General features: G+C 51.0%; 1 protein-coding gene across 4 annotated transcripts in view; it reads left to right on the plus strand.

Annotated features, from left to right (window-relative positions):
- DTX2 (deltex E3 ubiquitin ligase 2) overlaps positions 1–22,712 on the plus strand; it is a 39,639-nt gene that overhangs the window by 15,685 nt on the left and 1,242 nt on the right. The window contains exons 4-9 of one of the 4 annotated variants that reach the window (XM_075771281.1): positions 6,017–6,075; positions 13,116–13,247; positions 20,023–20,109; positions 21,094–21,164; positions 21,814–21,972; positions 22,060–22,221. In XM_075771281.1, the coding sequence (XP_075627396.1) occupies positions 6,017–6,075; positions 13,116–13,247; positions 20,023–20,109; positions 21,094–21,164; positions 21,814–21,972; positions 22,060–22,221 (670 nt within the window). The remainder of the gene's footprint in view (positions 1–6,016; positions 6,076–13,115; positions 13,248–20,022; positions 20,110–21,093; positions 21,165–21,813; positions 21,973–22,059; positions 22,222–22,712) is intronic. The other 3 variants (XM_075771282.1, XM_075771284.1, XM_075771285.1) reach the window with 3 other exon arrangements.

Below are 22,712 nucleotides of genomic sequence, written 5' to 3' on the forward strand. Positions count from 1 at the left end.
TGAACCTGGCCTCTCCCGCAGACAGCACTGAAATCTGCAGATGGAGCATGCCATGGCAAGGGTCGTGTCGTTCTGTCAGTGCCGTTAACCAGATCTGTGAAGCAGGGGTCATCTCCAGCCACCTCCTGGCATGGTCCTTCCCACCCTGCATGGGGAAAGCATCCATCCCTGGGGCAAGAGCAACCCTGTTCTTCCCACCGTGCTGGCTAATTACAGAGAAGGGCACTCCTGAAACGCAGTAAGGAGTGCCCCACTTGTAATATGAGCAAGTAAAGCTGCAGGAAGCAATCTTCTGGGGGATAGATTAATTAGTGCCCCAGCCAGGCAAATCCCCACTGTGGCTCTGCTGGCTCCTCTGAGTGCTGGTCTAGGTTGTGCCTGCAAATAAAGCAGGCAGCTCAGGGGGAGGATTTTGTTTAAAAGTGTGAGGAACGGGGGGTCTCGGGGACTGGGGAAGGATGCTTGCAGTATTGTGGTGTCCCTAAGAAGGGTCTGGTGCTGCACCCTCAAATCTCCCACGGGGAACAACCCACGGTCAGTGCTTTGTAGGGTCAGGAGGTGTAACCAAGGGACCTGAACTGGGCAGGGCCTTTTCTCTCCCCTCCTTTGCATCTTTCAGCTTTATCCGTAGGCATACCCACAAGTTCCTCGGGTGGTAAGGAGGGGTTCTGCTGGTTCCGCTGAGCCCATTGTGATTTGTCCTGCAGCCCTCTGTTAGCCAGTGAAGTTCTGCCGCCGTTGCTCTTCCCAAGTGGGAGCAGGGGAATCTCCTCTGCTTGATGCCAGGAGCAAACCCATGGATCCACGTGGCTGCACGCAGCACACAAAAAGGTTCTTTAGAGGAAGTCGGTCTGGGTTTTGGCATCTTCTTGAAAAGAAAGGGGAGAAACTGTTGCCTGGTCGTTAGTGTCATCGTACACCTGGGAAGGGGGTTAGACCTTTGGGTGTTGTGGTAACACTTGGTGTTAATGTGGATGCAGCCCTGATCTGGGAGGAGAAGTGTTGACTCTTGTCTAGAGGGCTACAAAGATGCCATGATACAGAGTATGTGGCCTGCTGGCTGGTGTGCGGGGAGAGGGGAAGGAACAACGGGTTGTATCAGGTGGAGAGGGTGAGTTGCCACAGACTTCCCCACTTCCGCTCCGTTAGGATATTGTGTATGTGCGGCTTAGGCGGTGTTCAGTCAAACCTGGCCACCCAGTGTTTAAAATGGCAGCGGATGCCACACTTCCCCTCTGATCTTGTGCTTTGCTGTCTCACTGGTGTTGCAGTATCTTGAAATTCTGGAGAAGCGAGTGGTTTTGTCATACTGAAATATCAGTCTGCCCCCGTAGCAGATTGCCTGAGAACCAGCGATGGGAAATCTTATCAGGAACTTCTTGCTGAATCTTTGAGGACAGCGTCTTATTTTGCATCCCTTTCTTCACAACCTGGTAACCCCTGTTGCACTCGGTCACCTCCAGCATACAGAGCAGCGGCAGAGCAGGATCTGCAGCGAATGGCAGGACAAAATTGGACCGGGGAGGAGGAGGAATCGATACCAGGAAACATTCAGAGAATTCAGGCATTGACTTTCAGGTGTTGCAAGCACAGCCTGAACGTTTGGCTTGGAGGCAAAGGCACTGACTGGTTAGAAATCTCTCCTGTGGGCAGCAGGAGCAGGTGTCTCAGAGGATCCCTCTCATCTCTGCGTACTGCAGTGCTTGCTCCTGCACTGATGCTCTCCAGATCTCCCTTACCCAAGACCCCCACCAGCTTGCCTGCATCAAGTTTTCTCCTAACTGAGCCTGGCTTGAGTAAATCAGCAGGACCTCACCCCAGCTTGGCTCTGGCCCTCTCCCAAGAAGCCAGCGCTGGTATGGTGATACTGGAGTAGCTCGAGTCTGAGCTGGTAGACTAACTATGTCTGTTCATGCTGCTGGTGAGCCTGCTCTCGGAGTCAAGGCACAGCCCGTGTTCTACTACAACTGCTTATCTCTTCCCCTTGCTCCTCCAGAACACCCCACTTCAGACCCAGAGCAGGCTCCGAGTAGCGTTTCTGCACCCTTTTTGGCATGGCAACACTTCCTCCCACTCACCGTGGGTGCAAATGTACCCAGGCAGTGTTGTGGCAGAGGTACCTCAAAGCAGTGCAGATTTCCTTGATTTCATCAGCCTTATGTCTGTGCTTTCTGCAGATGTAAAAGAAATCAGTGCGTGGCAGCCCTGCCGGTATGTTCACATGGTGTCAAGTGAATGGGTCAGCACGTCCTACGACGTTGTTAGCTGAGATGCCACTAACTGAATGTGTGTGTGTTTAGCCCGTGTGAAATAAGGGTTTGGCTTCTCCATCATCACATCAGTTGGCTTAAAGCCTCCAGCAGTCAAAGCTGACACACTTTGCCTTTACACCAGGAGCGCAGCTGATCAGCAACTGTGCCCTGGCTGATGGATGGTAAATTATCTGCAGTGCACTCGCAGCTTCCAAAATCTGATTGCTTGCAAATGCATCAATTGCTTATCCATTTCCCTCTGCAAATCTCAAGGGCTCTTCTCACTTTGTAGAAGCTCTAGTTCCTGGGTGACTTGGACTTGAGCCTTGCAATGTAGGGAAGAACATGAAGGATTTCTCTGCCGGTGTTCTCAAAGCATGGTTACCAGTGATCCCCTTCCCAGAGCAGCTCTGAGTTTGCTTTCTTCAGTCTCAGGTGTGATGACCCTGTGCTTCAGCCCTCTGGAAGGATCCCCCGCTGCCCATCTGCTTTCTTGGCAGAGCAGAAGGTTCATCTTTGTGCTCTGTTGTATTTTTTACCTTCTACGGGGAAGTGAAAGCACCCAAGGTGGCTGCTGCGCTTCATGGTGTGATGATGAAGCAGAAGCTCTTCGGTATCAGTCACATGCAGGGTCACCAGTGGGGTGGAGGGGGTGACGAGGCACTGTGTTGTCTTCTTGGCTGCTTAGTTGGAGGAGGGGAAAAGAGAGGTCCAATGCATCTCTGATTTTTGGGACCAGGTCTCTCAAGTTCCTTTTCATTACCTGGTCTTCAAATACCCTCCTTGTCTGCAGCTGGAGAGGGAGCAGCCCTGCCACTAGCCATCATCTGAAGGGGATCGTAGGAGCAGAAATGAAGCAAAGGGGTGAGATAGAGGAGGAGGAGGGAAATACCTGAGACAGAGCTGTGTTGAAGAGGCTGAATCAGGAAAGAAAAAATTCATAAAGAGGAGTCATGGCATCTGATTCAAGCTCTTTAAAATGGAGAGGAAGATTTCTACTGTATTTGGTTGGTTTGAATTGGGCTGCAGTGAGAACAATCCATTGCATCATTTGAAGACATTGCAAAACTGGGGGTAGTGGCGGGGGGAAATACAGTCTTTAAAAGACAGAAGGGAAGCCTGCAGTCTGGAGAGCTTTTTAAGGGTCTGGAAGAGCTGGTCTCACTTCACCAGGCTGTCAGCGCAGCGCCAAAGCCCTGGGTCCTGCCCAGGGGTTTCTTCAGGGAGCTCAGCGTGCCTGCGGGAGCCTATCTTAAACTGCGGCAGGTAGGAGGTGGGGGGGGAATGCATCCCCGTGGTGAGGATGGAAGACAGCCATGTGTCGTTCTCGAATCTCTTCAGCTCTGGTCATTGTCATGGAAATGTGGACAAAGATTGTAGCAAGGCTGAAGAGAGGGACTGCTGTCTGTGATGCTATTTTGGGCACAGTGGCAGGTTTTGCATCCCAGCTGGAGAGAATGCGGTTCCCTCCCTACATAGTGGCTGGCATTTGGGCACTTGACCACCTTAGTCTGCTCTGTGAACTCCTAAGAACCTGCTGGATTTGCTATTATTTTGTGTGTTTCGGGGAGTCCTTTGTGATGGCTGTCTGAACGCACTGTGTATTAGCTGCGGCTGATGCTGCATCTATCAGAGGCATGTGTGTCGCCTGAGACAAAGTCCATGGGGGGCTTCTCTATGCCAGGATGTTGGATTTCAAATGTTTCTGCTTTGCTCATGTGAATCTAGCTTGCGTTCTCCTCTAGTGACCCCTCATCAGCTTTCATGCTGCTGCTCATCATTTCCTTCCTAACTCCTCCTGTCAGCTAAACGCATGACCCTGTTTGCCCACGTATCCCAAGCTAGCCTGGGGTGCAGCTGCCGGTGCTGGGAAACACTGTCTGTGTGAGCTGGCACAGGCAGGACTCAGGAGCAACCACAAAACCACAGGTGAAATGCAAAGTGAAAAACCTGTTTTCATTCCCTCGCCAACCGGGGGATCCCCGAAGCAGCAGCCGGGCAGAGGCACACAAGCGGGGATGCTCGGTCCATGGTAGAGCATCACCAAACCTGCTGTTTTCGCCTGTATTTCAGGGATTTGCGCAGGCATAGCTTGCCACTGTGCTTTGATCGTTCCTGTAGCAGGGCAGGAATCTCAAGCATGTTCGATAGGGTGCCTCTAAGTCTGTCACAGGCCTATGTTATCTAAACACAGATGTTCTACTTGCCCAATGCACGAGGCTAAACAACAATTAGTATGATCTATGTGTTTTTCTACATCCCAGCTGCAGGTCACTTGAGTGTGTTTATAATCCTCCTCTCCAATCTTCTGTTATTTTCCCACACTGCCAAAACAAGTAGGTTAGGAACCTGAAGGGAATGTTTGGTGTCCAAATCCTCTTGATTGCCAAAGGAAGGTGGGTGCCAAACTCTTCTAAGTCTCCTTCAACCTCTCCTCCCTTGTTCCCACATCTTGCAGTAACCCAATGGATGCACAGGTGTCACCGAAATCCGGGAATAAACCTCGTAACACCAATGTAGTGTTAAAAGGCAGGCATTCTTTATTGCAGCGCTGGACGCACGGGGGATAGCTCCACCCAACGTGCGTGCCAGGTGATTACCAACGCACAAGTTATATAGAATCGAAATATACATATTCATAGTTTTTCTCAGAAAAGGCAGTCCTATGATAATAATTTCTTGGAATTCATTTCCATATTCTCCTCCCAGTCACATATGCTCAGTGATTTGGGTCAGTGGTCCTCAAGGGGTCTCTGGTGGTCATCGGTGGTCACATACCCGTGTCTGCTGGATAACCCTCTTACGGGCATGCGCAGTATCGTTGTTGTGGATGCATCTGTCCATAACAACTTCATAAGATTAATATCCCGGGGCCTATTGTCTGATTGGGTAGGGAGTGTACATGGAACGTAGCAGCATTGTACATTGCCATGGTCAGTTAGCTTCCTTACCTATTACCTTGGTTACAAACCAATTATTCCAAACTAATCATTCTATAGTTTCTGTTTCACGGCCCCTATCCCACGGTTACACAGGGAGAGCCAAGGCTTGATTCTGTTCAACCCAGGGCCACAGCTGTGTGTGTCCGAGTGCTTTTCTTCGCCCTTCTCTGCCTCAGTTTCCCCATCTGGAAAGCGGTGGGGGGAGATAACGCTTGCTTCCTTTGATCTGTACAGCTGCAACTTCTCATACAGCATGGGGGTTCAGGCCTTGGTGAGCAGTGTTGCTCTGTCTGGAAATCATGTCACCTGGAAGGTTTAAGATGAATTTTGCCGCATCCCAGCGGTTCCTGGCTGCGTGCTTATGCCATGGACCTGCTGGTGCAGCAGTCTGTTGTAGTGCAGGTCAGCTGCTCACAAGAAGCTCTGTGGTAGAGCAGCAACAACAGGGATGTCCCACAGGATCAGAGCAGGGAGTTGAAACAGGGTCCACCAACAGACCCCAGCAACAGAACAGGATGAGTGAGGCCCAGTATCCAGCCAGGATGAGATGGGACTGGAGACAGCTACCTACAGAATAGATCTGAGGTCCACCTTGGAGATAAGTAAACCTGCAAGATAGCTCTGATAAGGACTGGGCTCCTTAAATGTAGCTGCTGGACCAGTGGGCAAAAGGGTTCATGGGTGGGGGTGCCAGGTGGGGCTCATCCGAGCAATTAATCCCTGTTCTTATATTCAGGGCGCCGTACACTGCTGAATTATCTCTGGTTTGTTAATGATTGATTTGTGCTGTTGAACTTGTCCATTTTTCTTTTCTCTCTCCAGCGCCCCAAACCTGACAGTCAAGATGCCCAAACCCAGCAAGGTGAACCAGGCCCTGGCAGGTAAGGATCCTGCTCTGCTTTACCCACTCTGTCCCTAGGTTACGTGAGCAAGCGGTTTACTGTTCTATGGCACTTACTTTCCTTTGTTAGTTTTTAGGAAGAGCCTGAAATGTCACTGGCATTTAGGGGTTTAGGCTTAATGACTTTTCAGAAAGGCGAAGAGGGCAAATTTGGGGGAGAATGGGATGGTCAAACCTTAATAACTGTTTTTCTCATCAGTGCTGGTCCTGAGGCTCTCAAAATGAGTGGGTTTATTTGAGGGTTGGGTATTCACCTTCTCCCCGTAGGTGTGGATGAGCAAGTAGCTGGGGGGGGGGGAACGCGTGGATCAAGCTCAGTGCGAGCTGAGTGACTTGCTACTTAAAGTCAAAGGGGAAGAGTGGTGTGAGATAGTGTGTGGTTTTTAATGTGGGGTTTTTTTAATGTGGTTTTATTACAAAACCTCAGGTGGTCTTTAGCTTAAAAAAAATGATTGTGATGCCATGTCTTGGGGAAAAGAGGGGACAGAAGTTGAATCAGACATTGTTTTCTGTGGCAGCAGAATACAGGTTTGCTTGTTATCATCCAAACCTGTGAATACAATACCAAATATACCCGAGGAGTGTGTCTGGGAGGGATGAAAGTGCCAGTTTTCAATGCTCCTTTTCAGAGTAGATTTGCCTGTTAAACATGAAATGGCGTTGCCTTGAAAATGACAACTCACGCTTGCAGCTTTCAGTGGGAGCGTTTCCATGCCAAAAATCATCGGCGCGTTTGCTCTGTTTTGACTCAGCCGGTGCCAAACTGCGGGATGCTGGTGTGGTGGTGCCTGGGGAGACGGGTGTTCTGCCGAGAGCAAATGTCGTCTTTGTACTGACACCAACTGTGCACTTGAAATCGTATCATTTGGTATTTTCTGGGTTTTTCTGTACCCATTTCAGACACTACAGAATATCTATTAACCCTCTCCTTCCTCTGGCTGTTGTCCATGCATGGTTTGTTGAAGTTATTAGCTCCTTGAACACTGAAATTTGCTCTAGAGCAAGTGGAGACAATTATGTTTTCAGCCTTAGAGAAAATTCCAGGAAAGGCGATGGTGCTTGATCTCTTCCCAAGCATCGGGCTTTACCCTGCCTAAAAATGACCCCAGGATTGATGTTTTCACTCATCTAATGTTATCACCATCGTGAAAACTGTGCCTTGCATGTCTCTGTAGCCAAATGAGCACTGTGTAAAGACTGAGTGTCCTCTGACAGCATGCAGCCATCTGTCTCTCCATTAGCAAATCAGTCTTTGTGGAAATGAGGTGTAAAGTCAAGCTCAGACCTCGTCTAGGTGGATGACCTGAGCAGAATGACTCTTCTTGCTTATAAAAGCTCTGAATTTCATCCCCTGGCTATTAGCACTGACTGTGTAATTAGGTGTTTAATCACATAAAGGTAAATACAGCAAAGAACTGAAGAGCCCTGGTGAATTCCAGGCTGTGTTAATGTTAACTGTGATCTCATACTACATGTGCAAGTCATCCACTGTTAATTTGAAAGAGGTGAATACTCATGATCCATTTATACCTTGTAGTGCCACCTTTAGATATAAAAGGCTGCAGGAGAGCTCAGTAGAATAAGCCATTTACCACCATTTAATAAAATAAAATGGAAAGGTTAAGCATGTAATTGATACCTCTGTTGTTGGAGGCTGGGGTTGCAAAAGAGGGAATAATTATTCATTTTAATAGTCTTTACCTCTCCACGAGGCAGCTAGCAAGAGGCACGCTAAGTTGCAGAAGCAGCTCCCTGGGGCCAGCGTCTCCGTCAGATCTAGGGTTTCATAGGACACGGCTTTGATCGGTGCTGTGCTGCCTTCTGCAAAGTGTGACAGACCTCAGAGGTGCAGGGAGGAGAAAAATCTGAATTTGAGTCTGTCCTTAAAATCACATAGAAGCAGAGGAAAAATCTAGACAAGTTAATTAGCAAACGAAAGGAAAATAAATCTCTGGGAATATTTCTGGTAAAAAGCAAGCAGTGGAGTTCTGGTAAAAAGGCCAAATTTTATCGAAACGTTAATTGGCTGGGTCTTCAGGGATACCTTCTTCCCCTCTACGCTTTGCGCTCTGTTTCTGGAACCTCTTCTGGGAAGTGGTATTTTGTTCATATTTAAAATCCTGCAGATGGTGTTTGAGTTACTTATTATTCAGATTATTCTCTAACACATAGGCTGGGTCCCTTTTGTTCCTCCGGTCTCTGCTGCATGACTGCTTTCTTCAGCATCAGGGGTGGAAAAGCTTGGGACCCAAAGGCTCTGTGATGGATGGGGGAGAGGCCAGTTTCAGATGGGAACTGGAGGCGGTTTTATTCTGGGAAGCATGTCCAGAAGTCTCACAACCCTTGGTCTCCATCCCGAGGTGCCTCTCAGCAGCTTTGGCTCTCGTTTGAAGAGATAAACCCCCTGGATCTTGTGGGTGATGTTGAGAAATGCTGCAGGTGCATCTCTTGGATGCAGAGGGAACCTCTGGTGGATAAACAGGAGATGGGGGATCCTGCGGGCCTGAATAAGAAGCTGGGTTTTGTTTGTGTGATGAGTGCCTGGGGACTTGAGTGAGGAATTTGTAACGCTGTCAACCCCACATCTTCTAAAAGCACCACTTGGGATCCCAGAAATCACAAAGCTGACTTTAAAACCATGTTTTGTACAAAAAAAAACCCCTGAAACCAACCATATTTCTTTTTCCTTGCATTCTGCTATTTTAATACTTTAAGGTGCATGTGGAAACTTGTCTTCTAAGCTTTTCCCCTCCCCTGAGTATTTGGTTAGTATGGTGAAATTCCAGGACAGAGGTCTAAGCAAACTGTTGAGCCTCAGTGTTGGTGTTTAAGGATCAGCTGGACTAACTTCTCTTGGGAATAATGGACTTTAGCTGGTGTGCCTTGGGGCTGGGGAGTGGACTAGGTGGTCATATGAAAGCCCTTCTAAAACTGTTTTTAAGATGAAGGCTGGAAACGAGCTTTTTGTTAAATGAAACCGAGTGTTTCTCATTTGCATGATTCCTAGAGCTGGGGCATTTGGGAACATACTAACCGTAATTTGCTGGTGCATGTAATTGTACAAATTAGCAATGCTTTTCTGAGCTCTCACATTATTTGAAGGTAAGCGTTGCCCTTTCCCCCTCTACCTGCTTAAATCCAGGACTGGAACCAAAGACATACCAGCGTGAGGTCTGTGCAAATACAGATGAGTAGTCGGAGCCGGTGACTGAAGGGTACGTGAGCAAGCGTGTGGTCAATGCTCGTTACATTACGTAAGGTGTTTTTCCCATGCTCAGCTTCTGCGCAGGGTATTACAAAAGACCCTTATTTACATGGCAGGCTGAGGAAAAGCCGGTGGATGTTGTCATAGCTTCAGTGAAAATAATTTTACCCCAAGGATTCAGTAACGTACTTCTGGCCAAATAGATGCTTTGAGTAAGAGAAAATAGGCAGTTCTCTGCATATGGTTATTGCATGCGTTCACAGGATCGGATCAGATACCAAAGGATGCTTTGCAAAGCTTTCTGTCTCTTCCCTCCTGCAGCCCTTGCAGGGAAGAAACCCAGTGGCCAATGGAAAGCGTGAACATATTAAATAATATTTTTCAAGCTCCTGGGGCAGCTAATGAGCAGCAGGAACTCTTGCAGGAACTCATGGGTGTTCAAAACAGCCTTGGTCCGGGCAAGCTTATTGTTGCAGCTTGGCCCTTGTGTCTCCGAGTGGGAATTTGTCCAGGGCCAAATGTGCTCCTGACTTAACTCCACAACGAGTTTGACTTGAAATTGCTGTGTCAACAGGTCAGAATTGGAGAATCGATCTGCAGATATGATGTGCGTCTGTGTATTGTTGTGGCGCTTTGTATGAACACACACTCCCACGTTAGGCTTGGATCGCAGGAGATCTCTTAGTGGGGACTTTTGTCACCAAACTTGTGGGAGGATTGTTACATGCTGAGATTTCCAGTATTGTATTAGAGATTTAAAGGAAGCATTGCTGCTGGGTTTTGAGATGAGCCAGAAGAGCAGTGTAACACCAGAACATCCCCTTTCTGAATGCTCTCTTGATTTGAATCTGCGGAAGATGATTCACTGCGTGTCTCTTCAAAGGCAGCAGAAGGTAAAAGTGGAAAATTACCTTTTCTTGGTCAGGTTAAGATTGTCCACAGAGAGAACATTTGGTTGGGGTAGTTCTGCTGGGCCCACGTTTACCCTGTGCTGTATGTCTGCGTGGAGTTGTAGATGCATTTGCAGCTCATATAACGAAAGCGAAAGTTCCTGGAATAGATGTTTATTTTCCTTGTGATGATTCATGACGCTGGCAGGCAGTTTTGGACATGTTATTATAGAGAGGGGCTGTGTTAGGGGGTAACTGAACTCAGCTGAGGTTCTGTAGCTCGTGCTCTTCACTTGGTCTGATTTTTGAAGGCAACATTTTGTCCTCCAACATCAAGAGTCTGAAGTCAGTTGTTCAGCCTCTGCTTCTGTCGTGTTCTTGGGTTTTTTTTTAAATGGGCTCTGCATGTTAATGTTAGCAAGATGGTATTGATCTCTTAAGAAGAAAGCATTAATTTTGCATTTGCCTATCAGTCAGCTGTGCGTAGGTGGTGATAATCCCTGTTAGTCTTTGGACTTGCTTTTCAAATGTCAGTCTCTGCAGTCAGTGTGATTGCACCACTTAGAAGCAGATTTTTTTTGGAGAAGGAAAAAAGGAAACTTTACTGTTTCCTTTTCTGCACCAATTCTGGGGAATTGCATTTCGCAGCCTCAGTGGGGTCAGATTGCCATGATCTCACCCAGCCATGGGAAGGTCCAGCATCTTGCCTGTTTCTCAAGAACATTGTTCCTCTGGGTTCTTTAATCACGAGTTGGTACTGCTTCTCTGGAAATACCTCCCACTGTCCTTTAACCTGCTGAAAGGGGGAAAGCACCTGCCTGGTGTGCATACAGGCATCAGCTTTGATGCTGTTGCTGGGCATTGGGTGTTCAGTTGTACTCACTCATTCAAAAGCAAGTAGCTCTTGTTATGTGAACATTTAAGCTCTTCCTTGAGGCTCCCTGGCAGTAGTGAAGGACTGCTGGCTTAGACTGGGGTTGAGAGCACACAATAGTCTTGTGGCCTTTAGTTCAAGACTTAAAGGAAGTAATTCTAATTGTGAAATTTCTGGATCCGGTGTTGTGAGAGGCCTGCTGGCTTGTCCCGACATCGGGGGCTCTCCTCGGCTGTACCTGCTGGGAACAGCCCGGTGCCCTCAGTGGGGTGAGGGGACTAACTCAGTGCTTGTATACTTTGAAGATCTTCCTCTGGCCCCCCAGCTCCTGGGAAGTGGGGGGCTACACCTCAGATTAGATCAACAATGATGGTACCTAATGAGGGTGATCCACAGCTGCCTGGTTTGCGGGTACCTATTCCCATCTGGAAGCACGTGGTCTCACCGTGCATTGGGCAGCCCGGTCTTCTGGCCAGAGCAGCACTGGCAAAGGTTCTTGGGGAACCCTGGGGAAATGACTTCATCCATCTGTGCACCCCTCACCGTCTTGTGAAACCCCTTCTGTCTGTTTTGGTCCTTAGATGAGAAAGCTTTAGTAAAAGCGTCCAACTTTGTGTGTCAAGGTTCTGGAATATTTAATGTACTTGGACCTTACGTGAAGGAGGTGCAAAATGCAGTCGGCACTGCGTGGGCGTAGTTCTGCTCGTGGGGCATTGACACAGGCTGCGCGCAGGGGATTTCTAGTCACAAAGGCACGGGTTCTTGACTACTTGCGTGTTTGAGGCAGAAAATAGTCTTACCACTTGCACACAAAGCTGGCTGATGCTTCCTGTCATAACTCAGTTTTCATCATGTGTGGGCAAGTACCTCATTTTTGTCCTGAACAAATGTGTTCTTATATCTTCCTTTCCCAACCTGGCTGAATAGAAGCTTGAAAAAAAGAAAATCCTTAGAAATCTCAGCTTTGGCTGTGAATTACAGGATGCTGGCAAGAATTTTCATAGCGTTAGGATGTGGTTTTGCATGCTCTACTGTCAGAGGTAACTTTTGGGGAAACGCTGGCTTTTAGGTTGTCTGCTGTTGGTTTGCAACCATAAGCATTTCTTTTTAGTTCTACCGACGTCTGTTGCAGGTGGGAAGTCACTTCCTGGGAAAGCAAAGGCAGGTGTTTTCTTGAATGTAAAGTTGAACAGCAATATGCTACCTTAGAAATGTTATAACTTGTAACCGGCCTCTATTTCACAGGCAAACATCATATTAGATCAGCATGATCAGTCCTGTAGCTCTGTGTGCCATTTTTACCTTCAGGGAACGGCTGTCCTTTTTAATGATTCATTAGCTTTAACAAACTGCATCCCATGAATACAGCTGGCTGGGATGGGGGAGGGTGAGAATTGCGTTGCAGCTGGGGGTGCTAGGAAAAACTGGGGTGCCAAGGAGGGGATGGTGTGGGGTGAACGGAGAGCTGCCAGCGTGGGTCATACAGGGCTCGTCTGGCAGGGGACTGAGTGGGGCAGCCCCAGCCCTCGGGCAGCCCAGCACTGCCACGGTGTCTGAAGGCAGTAAAGCTGCGCTCTGGGGATCGGTTTGGTGCGGTGCCTTTGAAACACGTAGCTTTAGGGGGGAGTAGCTGAGCAGGACCTTTAGGGGTTACAGGTGATGCCCCTCGTCCTTCAGGCCCCCAGGGTCAGGGCTGCTTCCAGGGCTCTGTGAGCGGGAGGACTTTGCACCACAGCAGACCAAGGAGCCCTAAAGCCAAGGTGAAGAGGAAGGTTCTGTTCACACACCAGCTCAGAGGGTCACGGGTGAGACTTGTGCCCCTATTTCCCTGCTGTAATTTGCTGCCTGGGCTCCTCCCTCTGAAAGCCTCTGGATCCTGTCCTTGTGCTGACTCCAACCTCGTTGCCTCTCATATGTTTTACGTCCTCTGAATCAAGGGCTTGGGTTTTGTTTTATCTCTTTTAATTTTCTTTGAAAGGTTAAAGTTTTTTTTTAATGAATGTGTTTCCCCGTTGTTTCCTTCCTGCATGTTGATCTCGTACCCGCTGTAGGCATGACGGCTATTCTGATGTCAGCCGCTGGACTCCCCGTGCACCTCACCTGTGTGCCGCAAGCTGCCAGCACCCATAAAGCCACTAAAAAACACAGCTCAGTTAAGGAGGGGAGGAAAGTATCCAAGAAAGGTAGTTCCTGCTCAAACTCTGATATTTGCTTCCATCTCCTTCTCTTTATCTCTCTGCACTTGTTCTGCCTCCCTCCTTTCCTCTTGTCTCTCCCCCCACCCTCTTGGCTCTTCTGATTTGACTGATGATCGTCCCACCAAGGGGAGAAGCAGGGCATATCTCCTCTTGCCTGCACGGTCTCTGACAGACTGTAAAATGAGATGATGAAGCAGACCCCATCCTATGGTAGCTCTGCTTGTTTCCACCAGTCATTAAAGCTGGAGCAGCCCAGTTCTCTGCATGTCAGAGACTTCTGCGGCCTCCCCCATGAACCTGCTACACCCTCTTGGGGAGCCCTGGGCGTCCGTGTACCCAGGACCTTCTCTGACTCATTGGTGGGACGAGTCTGGGAGCTGAGGGACCATCAAGGAGAGCATTTAATCTATAGGTGCTCTCAAGAGAAGGTCTGCTTGTGAGCCATGCCTGTCACGGTTGAGTCATGAGAAGGATCTTCCAGACAAGCAGGGCCCTGAGTCATACAGGGCTTTCAAGGTCAAATTGCCACCTCTGTCTGGGGTGGAAGGGAGTGGAGCGGAACTCTCTCAGGTGGACATGTCCTGGCAGGAAGGGCTGGGTTACCCCAGCTCTCCTGCCAACCCGAGCCACTGCCTTCACTTCTCCATATCTCACTGGCATCCCTCACCCTTGCAGTCTGTGGGCTCCCAGCTTAGAGCCTGGGTCCCATCTGTGTGTAGCAGCCCTGGGACTCTGCGGGGGTAGGTGTGAATCCAGCCTGTTGTAGCTGTAGAGGTTGTTTGCCAACCCTGGCACAGGTGTCCTGGGGTGGCCAACCACCACCAAACCCAAGGTGCTTCCCCCTTCAGATAAGCAAAAGGGGGACAAGAGGTGGGTGGCTGTTCAACATGAGGATGCTTGCGTTAAGAAAGAGGGAAGAGCCCTGAGGTTGAGGGGAAGAGGCATCTGGCTGTCTTGGGGAGTTTGTTGGTGCCAGGGTCTCTCTCTTTGGAGTCGGTGTGTGCAGTGAGGAGACTTGATGGGGAAGTGAGGTCCAAACCTGTCCAAAGGAGGCAGGAAGAGTGGTAGAAGGAAAATAGAAATTAAATGCAAGGGGAGGTATCATGTGGAAATGCATTATGGAGGGAGCTGGGAGGAGGAGATGCAAACGGTGAGAAGGAGGGAGAGAGCAAATGTGGAGTAGGATGTGTGATAGAGGGGGAGGAGAAAGCAGGGGCGAAAGGAAAAGCAGTGAAGAACGGGAGGAGCGAAGGAAAATGGGAGGTGAAGGAGAAGAGCCCAGTGGAGGTGGGTGGCAGAGAGGCTGGATGAGGATCTCGCTCTGCAGAGCCAGCTGGCAAGGCGGCAGGGTAACGCTGGCTCCTGGCACTTCACTCCCGGCACGGGCGGCATCCGCGCAGCCCTCCGCAGCCGAGGATGAGGGCTGGATGGTGGGGACACCCTGGAAACAGTGCCGAAACAGAGCTGTGGAGAGGCCAGGCCCTCCTGCAGAGGCATTGCATTGCTCCTGTTGCTGGAGGAGCCTGAAAAACTGAGGGTCAGCCCTGCCATTGGTGTTGGTCACCTGCTGCTGGTTGATGACATGAAACTAGCTGTATTTAGGGCAAGCTGTGGACACAAACGCACAGCCCTGCTCCTCTGCAGTGCAGCTGACTGCCAGCTTCTCGGTGGTGTCTGTTGGTAGCAGCATGCTCGCAGCACCCAGCCCCTCCTCAGTGTGGAGGAGATGCAGGTGGAAGCGACCAAGATGCTTGCAGGAGTGTGATGTTAGTAGGAGGATGTGTCTTGCAACGGCTGAGCAGGGTGGGGAGAGCAGCAACGCAGGGCATGAAGCGGGGTGGCTGGGGAGGATGGGGTGTGGGCTGGGGGGCCAGAGCAGCACACACCGTGTTAGGGACCCGCCGGGGGAGCAGAGGGGTGGCTGTAGCCGTGCTGGGTGTTACACACCCCATCAGCAAGGCCTCTTCCTCAGTGACGTGCTGGTTCGTCAGCATTTGGTGCAGCACCCGGGAGCACAGGCGGCCGCAGCTTGGCCAGAGGCTGGGTGTGCTGGGGCAGGGCTGCCACCTCCCTGCCAGCTCACCAATGCCACCTGCTGGGACCGGGACACCTCCGGCCTGCGGAGCAGACACCGGAGGAGCAGAGAGGGGACATGAGCAGGAGGGATGGGACAGTGTCGGTGGCAGGGGCACCAAGCAGCTCCTTCTCCCATCTGACACGGCAGGATTTGTCCCAGCTATCCTCGTCCTGCTCAGGACATGCTGCAGAGGAGACGCTTTGCCAGCTCTGCCCTTTCCAACCTGTGAGAAGGGGTGCCTTGCTCTGTTTTAGTTTGCTAAAATCCCCCCTCTTGCTTTAGAAAGCAAGATCCCCTTTGCTGGGGGCAGGGATGCCAGTCCTGCAGGATGCATGATTCCCGGGATGAAGAGGGTGTTCAGTCCCTTCTAGGAACAAGCTGTGTTTGTACAGCACCCCGCCAGGCTTAGGAACATTGCCCTGCAGTGAAAGTACTGAGCCTGACTTTTGGCCAGACTGTTCTCTTTCCCTTTACAGACCCTGAAGCTGCCAACAGGCAGAGATGGACCTGTTTTGTGCCCTGAATTTCTGCATCACGTGCCCTTTCCCCTCCCACACCCCTCCAGGTTTTTCCATCACGGAGAGCTCTAGCAAGAGCTGTGCATCCAGGAGGTGGCCGTCAGTGTGCTGAATACAGCACACATACCAAAATAGGTGGCGGTGGGTGCAGCGTACCCCTGCGAGCCCCTTCTCGCTCCCTCCTGCTGCTGCAAGCCTTGGCCCCACGCAGGTTGAGGCGACATTGATAGAATTGCAGCCAACTCGGCAAATAGCTGGGTTATGTTAAACAAAGGCGCTAATTAGTCAGGACTCATTAACATTGTTGCTGTTTTGGCAATGATGTCTCTGGTGCAGACGAGTGCTGCGCTGTGGGTGCTGCAGGTCTCGGGGAAGCCGTGGTCTCCGGGCAGGCACTGTGCTGTCGGTGCTGGCACACAGCCTGGCAGCGTCTGCCGTCCCGATGGCTCGGCGCTGCCTTCCCACCGGCCGGCACGGCACTGCGCTTCCGCGGGCTGCTGCAGCCGCTGCCTTGCACCAACGCCTCCGGCTGCACGCTCGGGGTGGGCTGACACCCCGCCGGCTGTCCGGGAGGGAGGAGAGCAGCTTGTCTGGCTTTCCCCAGGCACTTTCTGCTGCTCAGGAGTGGAGCCGGCTGCCGCAGGGCTCCCCTGCCTTGTTACCCTCTCGGCTGATGGGATCACCATCTGCTTTTCCAACGGCTTGGAGTTTTCCCTGTATGTCCCCTCTGGGATGGGCAGTGCCTTGCAGAGTGCTGCAGTACGGATGGAGAGGAGATGAGCATTCTTGTCCTTCCCTGATGAGCAGGATGGAATCTGGCTAGGCGAGGGGCATAATCCCGGCTGACTCTGCTCCCTGTATGTCCATCCATCTGCAGCTGGGACTGCGGACCGTGCCTATGGGATGGGAGGGACCAGGGAGCCCATCGGAGTCAGGGGAGCTTGCTGTTCCCGTGGGGGACCATCTGCTAAAGGAGAGGGGCTGCAATAACAGGGGTGCTTTGTCACGACCAGAGCAGCCTGGTCTCTTGGTTAGCCTGCTGAAATGTGAAATGTGGAGAAACCCGGTTTTAACACCAAATCTCCTCTCACCTTTCTGATGTCTGGACAGCCCTCTTGGGGTTTGAGGCCAGTAGGTCCAGCCTTTGCAAGTCCAGGGAACAGAGGGCAGAGGTGTTCAGAGTTGGGTGACTGTCCATGACAATAACTAGAAACAACCTGTGTCTGGCCTGCATAGGGTATCAAAAAAAAGTCTGCTGCTAACCATATGGCTCATTTTGGGATACAGAAGGAGGTATGTTACTGCTGCAAGCATTTGGTTGCCAAGCAAGGATTCAAAACACATCTGTTTAATGTTGCCCATGGAAAGCCCTTGCTATCTACAGGGAGGAAGGGGAAGCATTAAAAAAAAAAATCGTTATTCCTCTCTTTGTAAGTGAAAGAATGGTAAACATTCCTTCACATCTCAGATAAATCAATAGCACAGCATTAGGCCAGCTGGTGATAAACAGCATTGGTCAATTCTGCTATTGCATTTTCAATCCACTATTGAATGCTGAAAACTCTGGGGACTGAACAGGCTTTGATGATCCCAAGGGATGGCTAGAACAAAGATTTGGAGGCAAACACTTTTATGGAACAAATGGTCCAGAAAGGAAGTGATTCCTGTGCTGAAGCATATGTGGCTCGTGCCGTGGTGGGTGCTGTGCCTCCTAGCCACCTTCTGGCTCCCCCTCTGCTGCTGGGACATGGACTGCCAGATGTGCTGGTCTGCCCAAGGAAGAACCTCTTTTTGGAGGCAAGGAAGGCTGTGTGGGCTTTGCTTCTCTTGCTGAAACCAAGTTCTCTGCATCAAAAGGCTTCCTTGAGACTGGACATTCAAGCACTTGCAGCTGGGGACAGATTTCTAAAGCATCCGAGCTCCCAGCCCTTTTTCCAGACAACCTTGGTGGATCTAAATGCTTCAGAGCATTATCACAGCAAAGTGACAGGAACAGATCAGAGATGCCGCAATACAAACCCATCAGGTGTAGGTTTCCTAAGGATGGCTGAGGGCTGCATGCCCCTCTTCTGCCTGTCTGATTGCCCCCAGCTCCATCCTAACGCCAACTGGTGAGGTGCTGTAATGCCACTTGCTTTGCCTGAAGTCCCTGCTGTACCCCACAGGCTTCACAGGCGCTTTCTGATCCGCACTCTTACCCAGTTCTGCACCAGGATTTTTGTCTCCTTTCATTGATGTGATTTGAATAAGCCTGACCAGTTCTTGGACAAGTCATCTCTTTGTTTCTCTGAGCTGCTACAGAGGAAGGAAAGTCAACAGCAAGAGAAATGCACAGCAGGGGCTGCAGGGAAGGAGCGTCCTCCACCGTCCTGAACAAGGTGAATTGCTCCAAAGTTGCTCAGATCTGCTGTGCAGGTGGGAGCAAGCGAGCTGGAGCATTCTGCCACGTACTGGGCAGGCGTTGCTGCTGCTGTCACACACCCTTTGCTCGCTTCCCTCGCTGTCTTCATCACCTCGTCTGCGCATCTTTTTGGCATTGCTTTCTCCAGCCCGCAGCCAGAGGAGACGAGGAAGGTCACTTCCAAAAGAGGGGACTGATCATCCCCTTGCGACTCATTCCTGGCTGGCAGCTCTTGATCTGCTGCATACAAGCAAGGTCCCAGCAGAAAGGATTTCTGGACCTGTTTCTCACCTTTGGAAGAGGCAAGGAGCTGTGTTCCCCGTGGGTCTGGTGATGAGGCCTTAGAGCAGCTCCCAGCACTACTGAGTGCTCTCAGCAGCTCCCAGCACTACTGAGCTCTTGGCCTGAGAGCTGGAAGGCTGGGGCTTGCCCAGGCTCCTGTTTGTTTCTTGCTCTTCTTGTGGCAGTTCTTGGAAATGCTTTTTCCAGGGGATTTTTGCATCCTCTTAAGTGGAAAACACGTGCTTCTATTACTCTTTGGCTTAATGCTTATTTTATCCTGTTAGCACCTTCCTGGCTAAGAGTCTCCAGAGGGTGATCCTTGCAGCCCTACTCTGCCTGAGAAGTTGGGCATCTCTCCTCCTTCCTGGCACTGGCATGCAGAGGGAGCATCCCTTCATTTCATGAGCTCCTTCTCTTGCTCTGTGTGCTCAGTCATCCCTTCCTCCTGCTACCACTGCCAGAAATCATGTGTTTCAGGATGGCCAGGAATCCCCTTATGAAAATAACTCATCTTAATGACTGTGTTTTCATTTAGGAGAGTCCAACTCCCAGTTCATCAGTCTTCCTCAGCTAAACAATTTTCCACCCACATTAGCGCTCTGCCTCACTCTCTTCTGTTGCCCCGAGCTAGCTTGTCTGCAGTGAAAAGGCGTTTCTTCCCTGGTTGCATCTCGCCCAGCTGCCTGTGCGGCAGGGTGACCTTGCGCTCTCTGTCGAGGGGCCCCCATAGCGCTAGCTGCTTGCAGAGCTGGCGTTCCAGGGATACAGATCTGTGCCATCCAGGTCTTTGCACGTTTAATGACACCTGTGGCATATGAGCAGTCCTCCCTTTCTGCTTCACCATGTTTGCCTCTACCATGAAAAGTAATTATCCGGAAAATAGCACCCACCCCTTCTTACTGGTGACAGCAAGTGCTTTTTGGGGTGGCAGAACAGCTTGGTGCTGGCTCCAGTGTGGCTGTTGTCTCTTCATGCACAGCTTTTTCAATCGCAGAGGCACTCCATCTTCCTTGAAAGCCCCGAAGCGGATGGGGAGAGCTGAAGATGCGTGTTGTGCAGGTACACCCACACCTCTCATGCCTGGCAGTTGCACGTGGCAGTGCTCTGCATCCACCTGAGAACGTGGCAGCTTGGAGTAGCAGTACTGTCTGTGCTGAAGCACAGTTGATGTCCTACAGTGCCTTAGAAACAAGCTTGAGATCAAAGCTCTTTGGGGCAGTGTTGGAGTACAGCTCCTTGCGAGGCCCTGGGGTGTTGGGCATGGATGCTTGTGGCCTGCCTGGCTGCTGCTGGCATTTCCTTTGCTCCTGAAACTGCCTTGGCAAGCTGGGATGGAGAACAGAGAAGGAAGACCTACGCCTTTGCCAGCCCATTCTTCACAGCACTGCTTTCCCGTGATCTGTTCCAGAAGTAGATTTGGGAAGGAAAGGGCGAGGTTCCTCCCCGAGCCAAGTGACAGGTCTCTCTTTTGCCTCCTGCCAGGTGGAGTCATAACGTCACTTGTGCAAATGTTTCCTTTCCTAGCCTGGTGGAAGAGCCTGGCAGACTCCGTGACGGGCCTGATGACGGGTAAGGAGCTCATCTCCTCTCGCCCGGGGCTGGGCACCATGCAGAGGTGTGCGATGCTTGCTGGCTTAAGCCAAGCCTTGCTGGGCAGCTCCGAAAGGATGGGCTGGGAGTTGAGGTGACTGCTGATGTTCTCGGCATTAACTTGCTCTGAGTTTTGCGTGATGTTTGTTGCTTAATCCCATAACGCCTCCGAGGGGACCAAGCTGCTGATGCTGGTGGGCTGCTTGGGTGCCCGTGTCTGCGGAGCAGGGACTATATTTAGGAAAATGTGAATAGGTCAGTGTCGTGTGCTGCAAATAGGGTTCTTGTTATAAAGCTGGTTTGGTTTATATACCCTGTGACTTGGCTGTGTCTTGCTGGATTTGAGTATGTGGAAGTCTGAGAGAAAGGCTGCTGTTTTGCGCTAAGGATGCGAAGTTTGTTTCTTGAAACAGGGCCTGAAGCTCAGGGTATTGCTGGGTCTGTCCTTAGCAGGTGCCAGCTGCAGGGTGTGAAAAGGTCCCACGTCAGCTGGGGCCATGTGGGAATGCCTTTTCTCCTTTGACACCACAGATGATGTAATCCTCTATCCTAGCGAGACCACAGCATCCTTAGGTTGAGTTTGATCCTAGCTGGCCTCTGGTGTGCACAAAGAAAGTCCAGCTGGGACCTGGCTGACATTGCTTGGGGTACGTGGGGAGAACTGGAGCACCACAGCTACGGGCGGACCCCTGGGTGTACGGCACAGGGCACCAAAGTGTGCCCATGGGTTCTCCCATCATGATCCTAGCAGCAGTCATTTCTGATAGCAACGCCCTTGTGGGGCCTGTAGGGATCAGTTGGAGCAGCCTCTTCTCCCCCTCTAACCCTAATCTTTCTCCTTGGTGTCCTGGCCAGTGACTTGCTTGTCTCCCTTCTCTCTAGCTCACCCTGCACATGCCCGTCATACCTCACAGCGTGCCTGATTTCTTCTCCTCTCTTTTTCTTATCTCTCTCCTTGTGCAGCGACACCAACCGAGCCAGAAGCAGTGGTGAAGAAGTACCTGGAAGAGGTGAAGGGCTCTCCTGCCGATGAGGTGAGAGGACAGTGAAGTGACTCCAGTTTGCCCAGTGGCCTGTTCGCTGGGGTGCTGTGAAAACCACAGCGATGCCTGAGGAGCATGTTTCCTTGGGCATCCCGTGTGGTAGGTACTGCTGCTTGCAATGACACCAGTGGTGCTAGGTGGAGAGGCCTCAGCACTGTCTGAAGCCCACGCGTGGTAACTGGTGACTTGTCCTCGTCAGAGGACTGTGACAGAAAGCACGGTGTGGGTTGAGTAGCTAATCCTGGCAATGCCTCCCTGTCTTCCTTGGAGCTGGCTGCAGGGCCTGGGGTGGAGGAGGGAGTTTGACTTTGGTCTCCTCTCAGTGCTCATAGAGGTCAAAACTACAGAGCTCCAACCCCTGCACTGGAGCTGCTCAGCAGAGGAGCAGGACATACCCATACTCCATTCCCACTCTGATGGCAGCTCTCTTCCTGTGCTGTCGCAGAGGTGGTGCAGTGTGGTGATACCAGCCCGATAAGGAAACCTGTCTCTGTGCCCTTAAACCTCAAAGGGAAGGATTAAAGTTGAAGGCAAATCTTCCTGAAGTATCTCCTTGATTGCTTCCTTGGTGGGTCAGTCGTTACGATCAGCCTGTGCTCGCACTACATGGTGATTTTCCCCTTGCTGTTTTGGACTCTAGGACTGTATCATCTGCATGGAGAAGCTGTCCTGCCCCTCAGGTTACGGTGACACATGTGAGTGCAGTACAATCAAGCCGGAGACAGTCGGTCGTCTGACAAACTGCCAGCACTCCTTCCACATGCTCTGCATGCTAGCCATGTACTCCAACGGGAACAAGGTACCGAGCTGGCCCGTCCCCACCAGGTCCCCTGTGCCCGGGTGGCTCTGCTGCGGAGCTCTGATGCCTGCTTCTCTCTCCCTGCAGGATGGGAGTTTGCAGTGCCCCTCTTGTAAAACCATCTACGGAGAGAAAACCGGTACTCAGCCTAAAGGGAAGATGGAGGTCTCCACTTTTCCCCAGTCCCTCCCTGGACACAAGGACTGCGGGACAATACAGATTGTGTATCACATCAGCAGAGGCATCCAGGTGAGTGCACAGCACGCTCACAGGAACCGCTGCTGCCAGAGAGCACAAGCTGTGAGAGCCTCCCAGAGAAGTACGGGGATCCAGTGCAACCTAAGGTGCCTGGAGCCAGCAGCTCCGCTGGCTGTTCTTCAATGTATGGGCCACTTGAGTCTCCTCCATGAAAGATCTTTTCCCTCTTTGAGAGTGGCACCAGGGTCTATAACAGCTTTTCACCTCCAGTAAAGACTAATGTCTGTGTGAGCAGAGAGGAGACGCAGCCCATGCTCACAAGGTGGGAGAGATTCCAACGTCTGGTTTCACAACCCACGTCTGAGGTTTCAGTGGTTGCAGTGGGCTTGCAAAGGTTTGAGCTGAGTGGTCTTTTTGGGGCGTCATCAGACCACGTGGAAAAAGCTGTGGCTTGGGGCTGTCTCCCACCAGAATTTAAGTAATCTGAAGAGCTGGCTTTGTATCGCAGCATGAGGCTGCTTTTGGAGGACCCGTGATACTAG

Source organism: Balearica regulorum, chromosome 19 (genome assembly GCF_011004875.1).
Source record: "Balearica regulorum gibbericeps isolate bBalReg1 chromosome 19, bBalReg1.pri, whole genome shotgun sequence".
Taxonomy (NCBI): Eukaryota; Metazoa; Chordata; class Aves; order Gruiformes; family Gruidae; genus Balearica; species Balearica regulorum.